We start from the raw sequence: 8,998 nt of genomic DNA, 5'->3' as shown, positions 1-8,998 counted from the left end.
GTTTTCATAGGATTTTTATTTCCAAATTTTTCTCCCACCCTCCCTGCCCTCCTCCCTCCCCAAGATGGAAAGAAATCTGATATAGGTTTTATATATATATATACACACACACACACACACACACACAAATATGTGTGTATGTGTGTATATGTATATATGTATATATATATATATATATAATGCATATACAAATATGTGTGTATGTGTGTATATGTATATATATAATACATATACAAATATGTGTGTATGTGTGTATATGTATATATATGTATATATATATATATATATAATCACATTAAACATATTTCTGCATCAGTCATAATGTGAAAGAGGAATCAGAGCACAAGGGAAAAACCTCAAAAAAGAAGGAAAAAACACAGCCCAAAAGTAGAAACAGTATGGCTCATTCTGCATTCAGAATTCACAGTTCTTTTTTTTCTGGATGTGGAGAACATTTTCTATCATGAGTTCTTTGGAATTGTCTTGGATCATTGCACCGCTGAGAAGAACCAAGTCTATCACAGATAATCTTCACACAATGTTGCTGTTATTGTGTACACCGTGTTCCTGGTTCTGCTTCTCTTATTCAGCATCAGTTCATGTAAGTCCTTCCATTAACCCAGAATTCTAACAGAAAATGTCAATTTAATTTTTCCAGTGGTCAAATGACCTCAACAGAGTCTGTGCATATATTTTGAATTCCCTCCAAGTGGCAAAAGCAGATTCTTTGTCTCTTTCTGTTTTAAAAGCTATGACTTCAACTACATTCTTCAGTCCTGTGTGAGAGATTTGTCCAGTTTCTACTTATTTCAGGTGATAGGTGAGTGAAATACTTTGAACACAATGATTGGATAACATATTCTGGCTCAAATTATCATCCATTTCTCTAGGGTTCCTTTGATTATTCATTTCACAGTAATTTGGGACAAAGAAAGGAAGGATATTAAAATCTTCCCAGATTCCTATAACAGATTATTTTGAAAATATAAAACTATAGAGAAAATAATTCCTATAAAAATTAAGTTGAACTTTATGCTATTGTAGGAAGAAATTGGACCTGGAGGTCCATCCATTTGTTATGCCAGTCATCACCAACACCTCTGAAGAGCCCTTCTACTTCATTCTTATGGGCATTCCAGGTTTTGAGGCCATGCACATTTGGATCTCGATCCCCTTCTGCTGCCTATACATGATCTCCATCTTGGGAAATACCACCATCCTGGCTGTCATTCAGACAGAGCCCTCACTTCACCAGCCCATGTATTTGTTCCTCTCCATGCTGGCACTAACTGACCTAGGCCTCACTCTCACCACACTGCCCACTGTCATGCAGCTACTTTGGTTCAATGTCCGAGAGATTAGCTTTGAGGCCTGCTTTGCCCAGTTTTTCTTCCTTCATGGCTTCTCCTTTATGGAATCCTCAGTGCTATTGGCTATGGCTTATGACCGCTTTGTTGCCATCTGCCGCCCACTCCACTATGCTTCTATCCTCATGGAGAACATCATTGGCAGAATTGGGATAGCCATCATCATTCGATGTGTTTTGGCAGTGCTACCCTCACTTTTTCTGCTTAAGCGTCTGCCCTTTTGTCACTCCCGGCTCCTCTCCCACTCCTACTGCCTCCACCAAGATATGATCCACCTGGTTTGTGCTGACACACGGGTTAACAGCTGGTATGGGTTTGGACTGGTATTGCTTATTATTGTGCTTGACCCTCTCCTCATTTTGGTCTCCTATGGGTTAATCCTACACAGTGTCCTTGGCACTGCAAGCCAGGCTGAGCGATTTAAGGCCCTTAACAACTGCTTATCCCACATTTTAGCTGTACTCATACTATATGTGCCCATGGTAGGGCTGTCTATGGCTCACCGCTTTGCCCACCATGCACCCCCCCTGGTTCATGTGATCATGGCCAATGTCTACCTGCTATCACCCCCTGTGATGAACCCAATTATCTACAGTGTGAAAACTAAGCAGATTCGCCAAGGAATCCTCCGCCTCCTTTATCAAGGGAAGGTGCACTAGGGATTAGGGGAAGAAGGCTATCAGACTACTTGGGATTTATGGTGATAGGGTAGAACAGAGGTCATAGTCAGTGTGAACAGTAGGTGATCCAAATTCTGGGGTTATAGGGAAATCCATGGCAATAGGAACCCCAATGCAGTGGCAAAAATAATTGTGAAATGATAGAAAGGATAAATATCAGGAGGAAGGTTTCTTTTCTAACAGTTGAAAGATGCCCCTAGCAATATTTCTATAGAGTTATAGAGTGGCCAATGACATGGAAAACTCCCAGAATTATAGCTTTGATCAGCCTAGAAGCCTCCCTGAGATGGACCACAGTAGTGCCTTTTATATCACAGCATCATAGACTTAAGGCTAAAAGGAACTTGAGAAGCCACCAAGTCTAATATCCTAATTTTACAGATTAGGAAACTGAGGTCAGGGAAGTTAAATGATGAGGAAAGTGAATTCTTTGTTTGGGAGCCAGCTCAGCAATTGGATCTTACATAAGTGATGTCACACAAGGGTTTAGCTACTGGGTGTTGTACAATACTTAAGGACAAAAAAGAGAATTCCAATGTATGAGTATAGATAACTATATGTCCTAAACTTAGACTTTCTATTCAATCTGTATTTATGTAAATAAATTCTTCTTCAAAATTACTTGTTGGTTCTAATCTATTCCCTTGAACAAAGGAATCTAAAAGTCCAATTTCCCTAGGATAGAATGGCAGATCCCAAATAATAACATATAGACATCTACAAGTAAAATTCAGTGGAAATACAACTATTAAGTATTGCCTTTTTTCCCCTTACCCATGTGTTTTCATCACTGTGGACTCAGGGATTCATTTTGATAGCAACACTAAGATTCATCACAAAATCCTGCCCTTGTTGAAAGGAATTTGCTGTGAAGGGAGGAAGAAGGACAAGGTCGAAACAACATCATAACTTTTATGAGACCTGAGCTTAACCCATTATAGATATGATGAAACTCAAATTACCTCAGTTCTATGTGATCCTAGGAAAAGTTCATAAATATTTCTTTGAAATGGCTAATTCATTCACCAAAACTCCACATTATAATCAAGTGATATTATATTTAGGTTTTCACTCTAACAGTTAACAAACTTTCTCATTTAAATGGAAACAGCACAATGGGGAAACTGATTTAGGAAGGTCTTGGAATTTCCTTTCCAAAAAATGTTCTCCAATATACATTTATGTAAAATTAACCAAAATTTGGAGGCACTTAGCAGCATTCCTTATGGGTAGTGGTTGACATATCCTTTTTGGTCTATTTTTGACCCAGCAGTCCATATACTTTAAATTTTGATCAAATTAAAATGGCACTTCCAAATAGTTCTATCTTACACTCAAATCCCACTGTTTAAAACTTAGAGCAGGGTGCAGGTGATTCTCAAATTAGTATTAAACAATAGCAAGTTTACAGTTGTAACCTAATACCACAGAGTCATGAGAAATAGTCACCTTTCATACTCATTAAGCTTATACAAGGTCTTCTCTAAGAGCTTCCTACTCTTTCTATTCCTATTTGAACATATTTCCATGCAAATATCAATTTTAAAATATTTCTAATAAACAAAATAAAGGTGTTGTGAGATTTTTCAAAGAAAATGAATACATGGCAGCTAACAATGCCACAGGGACTTATTTAAAACAGTAGAGGCATAGGATGAATGTCTTGATGGACAGCAGGAATGCTGACCATACAGGGTGGGATCCATGATAAGGTCATATCCCAGAAATCTTCATGGTGTTCTCTCTTTGATAGCCTACAATAGAAATCCTTAGCCTGAGAAAAAAAGTGTTTATGCATACCATCAGTGTCTTACAAGTGATACCTTCATTAAAAAGATGTGAGGGTGGTCTGCTACTTCCCTGTCTTGTTCTATTTCTTACCATCCTACAGTCAGTTGAAAACACAAATGAGAGGCTTTGGAATATACCAACTGTTTGTAACTGTCAGTTTCTTGTTCACAGATTCTGTTATAATCAGTGATGTATAATCAATAGTCAGCTTTTCATTCACTATTTTCTGATTTGGGAGAAGGCAGATAGGCAATTATTGTGGATGTGAATGAGATACCGCTCCATAAGTTTTTTTGTATATAGAGACAAATTACTCAGGCAGGCTTATTTTAAAATGCATCGACATATAAATTCAATTTATTTCCAGTTACATGTAAGGGTAGTTTTCAACATTCATTTTCATAAGATTTAGAGTTCCAAATTTTTCTCCCTCCCTCCCTTTCCTGCCCCCCCTACAAGATCAAACCAGGTTATATATGTACAATCCACAAGTGTTCTTTTTATCTGTTCTTTCTATAGGGGTGCATAGTAAGCTTCCTCATTAGTTCGTTGGGATTGTCTTGGATCATTGCACTGCTGAGGGTAGTTAAGTCATTCACAATTGCTCATTGAACAATACTGCTGTCACTACACACAATGTCCTCCCAGCTCTGCTCACTTCACTATACATCGATGTTCATTAGTCTTTCCAGGTTTTTCAGGGATCATCCTGTTTGTCATTTCCTGTAGCACAAGACCATTCCACTACAATCATATAACACAGTAAAGCTTTTAAAATGAAAAAAAGACCACATTTTCTAATTATTTTGATGTAAGATCAAAATTGGGGACAGCTAGGTGGCATGGTGGATAGAGTACTGGGTTTGGAGTCAGGAAGACTCCTCTTTCCAAGTTCAAATCTGGCCTCAGATACTTACTAGCTATGTGACTCTGGACAAGTCACTTAACCCTGTTTGCTTCATTTCCTTATCTCTAAAATGAGTTGGAGAAGGAAATGGCAAATCACCCTAGTATCTACCAAGAAAACCCCAAATGGATCATGAAGAGTTGAACATGACTGAAATGACTGAACAATAATAGGATTAAAAGTTTCTTGTTCCCACACACAAATATTTTTGCAAAAGCAGATATTTTCCTTTCCTTGAAAAATCAGATAAGGTTACACAATCTAATCGAGGCTGAAAATTCTGCATGGTTAACCTATTTTCACAGAACTTGAAGACAATGAGACTTTCCAAAATAATTTGTAGGTTTTTTTAAAACACAAATTAATTCTTAACACAACAAGGTTGGTATTGCAAGATCTGTGAGATTCAGCAATAAATAAACAAATAAGTAAAATAATAAATCTTCCCAAATTTTTGAGAGTGGTTTGGGTCAGCTAGTCATTTAGTCAACAAGCATTTGTTAATGTTCAGGGGGAATAGCAGCCTTTTCAGGGATATTCATCTACTTTTGGTGTCTACCTTTACCCAACTTTCACCTGTATCTCCAAAAACTTGTAGCATGTGCAGTGGTCATACCCCAGTAAAAACCATCTCAGCAGACTTGCTAAACTAGGTTGAGGGTAACTGCCAGATTTCAAACTCATTGGTGAGTTAGAGGGATATCTACACCAACTATATGAAGACATCTCCCGGCAAAATGAGTTCATGAGAACAACTTGTTCCAATGGCCATGGAGGTGGTTGTGTGAGTGAGATTTTCTCCAGTCTTTAGAAATAAGTGCTTTAACTATAGTAATAATCAGTATATAGACTAATGGATTCTGATTTCACATATTAAGGTATTCTTCAGTAGCTTAATCAAATGATGATAGAGTAAGACAGATACAAGTAGAGCAAAATCCAATGCCATATGACCATCAAGTCTAGAAACCATCTAACTGACATTCATCTATTCATCTAGCCATCATCTGGTTCCACCTCTGTGGTCAGCAACTAAGTGGTCAGCAACCCAACTAAGGTGGCATTTGTTTAAGTGGAAAAGGGAAAATCCAAGGGGCTAGCGAGTGTTGATGGTAAACTTATATACATGTACCACTTGGGGTGTATTCCATTGTGGGAGGAGTTTGTTTAAAAATAGTAAAGTATGTAAGGATTTATATATTTATAGAGGTATAAAAGCATCTGAGTGACACTACTCAGGGTCTTTGGGTCCTAGACTTGAGACCAGCTTTATCTTGAGACAAGATACCGTCTACTACTTGGAGACTTCTCTGTTTCTTTTTCTTCATTGGACAGAAATTTTCTCGACAGCTGAAGCAGGTGCTATGGAGCACTTAGAGCTTACTCAGACATCAGATGCCACAGTTTTCTACTGCATCCTGGGCCATTGGCCAGTCATCCTTACTTTTGTCCTGCCACTGGACTTCGATGATTATGGAAGAGAGAGTAAAGCTGACAACTTTGTGCAACTTGCCTCACTGAAATCCAATTTATAGTCAAGACATCACTCCGTAATGTCATTGATCCTCTTTAAAAGGAAGGGCAAATAACAATTTAGGTACCTACTACTTAAAGGTACTGTGATCAGCAAAGAAAAATAAAATTGTTCCTTCTCTCATAAAGCTCACAGTTTAGTGGGGGATACAACGTGCAAATAATTATGTACAAATAAGCTATATACAGGATTAATTGAAAATAATCAATGGATAGAAAGGGCTAAAATTAAAGGGGATTGGGAAATGCCTTTTGTAGAAGGTGAAATTTTAGCTAGGACTTCAAGGAAGCCAAGGAAGCAGAGGCAGAGATGAGAGGGAGAGAATTCCAGGCTAGGGGGATATCCAATGAAAATGCCTGGAGCGGAAATGGAACTTCTTGTCCTTGAAACAGCAAGGAGATCAGAGTCTCTGGATTGTAGAATACTTTGGGATGTACCAGGTATAAGAAGACTACAAAAGGAGGGGAAGGTTATGAAGAGCATATATGCCTATGAGGAATTTTTATTTGATCCTGGAGGTGATAGGGAGCCCCTGGACTAACATGGTCAAACCTGCCCTTCCTGAAAATAACATTAGCAGCTGAGTGGTGGTTGAACTGAAGTGGGTAGCATTTTGTCTTTTCTTTGGTCAAGGAGAAGAATAACCTTTTCATGTGATATGAGTAAAAGAGGACATAGTGATAGAAGGCATCTTAGCAAGGTCAGATGTGGAGGAGAAAAAAAAGAAAGATATCTTGGTGAATGGACTGTTTTTTTTCCAGTAAAATATGAGGCAATATTCTCTCTAGGAGAAGGAGCCATGGGAGGTTTGAAGAAGGCTAATAATGTTTGGAAAATCTATTATTGTGAGTAGGGAGATGTTAAAGGATTTCCTTGCCCCAATAAAAGCCCAGTTGAGATTGTGGAACCTAAATTTGTAGTGGACCCAGTCAACACTATGTTGTAATTTTCTCCAGCTTCATTCAGCCACAATTGAGTACAAGTGAAAGCAGGAGATGGTGGTCATAATTCAAGGTTGAGGCTTAGCAGGACATGTTCAGTGGTAGGGTAATGGAATATAGGACTTGAAAGAGGAGGATAGTATAGAGTTGAATTAGTTCACCAAGGGGTCAAGATATGGAAGGGTGAAGAGTATACCTAGATGATGCCTGGGGAAAAACTGAGGTCTTAAGGGATTGAAGGTTATAGTGAGGATTTGAGGTTTCAAGGCAGAGGGAAGAGTAGAATGAGAACAGATCGTCATAAGATTAGGGAATTTCAGAGTTCATCAACAAAGAAGTTTGTGGGTGATGCCAAGATAAAGGGTATGGCCATCTCTGTGTAGCTGAGGTAGGATGGAAAAGTAGATTATGTGAAACGCAGATGATAGGGGATTGTAGGGTGTTTGAGAAACTATCATATGTATGTTGGTTTTCCTTAGTATGAGGGCAGGAGTGGAGTAATAAAGACTGTGAGCTAGGCATTAAACTAATTGAGGAGCAAGGATAATGTTGTGGGGGTTCATAGATAAAATGAGTGGTGATAAGTAAGGATTGAGTGAACCTCAAAGGAGTAGAGGCAGCTGAGTGATGGAGTTGTCAGTAGAGCCTTGATGTGGCAGTGGGGAGCAAGTAATATTCCAGTTTCTCCCATCTGAATCAGTGATTCTGGAGTATGACTGAAAGTACAACCAGGGCTGGAAAGAGTGTACAAGGAAGCTAAGTCATATGGTTGTCTTAGTACCAGAAGAGGGAAAGAAAAGCTTAAGATAAAAGCAAGTTTGTTACCTATGGAGGAGGCAGCTCTGGGAATACAGTGAAGGGATGGGTAGTTTTAGTAGAATTGGATGGGGGAAGAGAATTAGATTGAGGAGACTTGGGAATAAGGGAGCAGGCAATGGAGCAATAGAATGGGGTTTGATTAATGGAAGCCAAGTGTTCAGAATCACTTGGGGTAGGGGTAGGGTAGTATGGGAGGTTTTTTTTCAATGGTTTGACCTCAAAGTGAAGTCCTCTCAAAACATTAGGGAGATATGTGTATCTGTAAATCTAGAAACAGATTGGAAGTTGAGGGATGGGGGAGGAAGTTCAAGCAAGGGACTGGTGGAGGGAGAAGGATCTAATGGTGATTTCCTAGCAAGCTCCAGTAAGAAATCACTTCAGCAGGAGTTAATCTGTGTGAAGAGAATGTTTCTGATCACCATAGTACAGTTAAAACAGTAAAATGTCTTTCCATTCAACTCACTGTATAGAGTTAAACACTGATAACATGAATGCTTTTCTGTTACTTAGAATTTAAGTTCAAATCATAATTTTTTAAAATCCTTATGTCCCACAAACTTTATCCTTTTCAAAGTAGGTGTTTCTGTTATTGTTTTGTTTTGTTTTGTTTTTGTGGGACAATGAGGGTTAAGTGACTTGCCTAGAGTCACACAGTTAGTAAGTGTCAAGTGTCTGAGGCTGGATTTGAATTTAGGTCCTCCTGAATCCAGAGCCAGTCCTTTATCCATTTCACCACCTAGCTGCTCCCCAAAGTAGGTGTTTCTGAAGAAGAAGAGAAAGGAGTGGGAATGAATAGGAGAAGCAGGCATTCTCTTTGACCTGGGTACATCATTATGCCAATTTCACAAAATCTCTCATTTAACAATTTGGGGAGTGGAGGGAGGCATACTAAGAATACCTCAAATAGAAAATTTCAACATATAAAAATAGTCAAAATTCATTCACAGTCAGGGAAACTG

The 8,998-nt window shown here is 38.6% G+C and overlaps 1 protein-coding gene across 1 annotated transcript; it reads left to right on the top strand.

Annotated features, from left to right (window-relative positions):
• The first annotated feature begins 1,078 nt into the window (after positions 1-1,078).
• On the top strand, positions 1,079-2,026 carry LOC122750763 (olfactory receptor 51Q1-like). Its single transcript, XM_043997578.1, has one exon. It carries the CDS (start codon positions 1,079-1,081, stop codon positions 2,024-2,026), a length of 948 nt encoding a protein of 315 aa, XP_043853513.1.
• The last annotated feature ends 6,972 nt before the right edge of the window (positions 2,027-8,998 follow it).

Source organism: Dromiciops gliroides, chromosome 3 (genome assembly GCF_019393635.1).
Source record: "Dromiciops gliroides isolate mDroGli1 chromosome 3, mDroGli1.pri, whole genome shotgun sequence".
NCBI lineage: Eukaryota > Metazoa > Chordata > Mammalia > Microbiotheria > Microbiotheriidae > Dromiciops > Dromiciops gliroides.
Note: the sequence above shows the minus strand (reverse complement) of the source record. Positions and strands in the feature narration are given on the sequence as shown.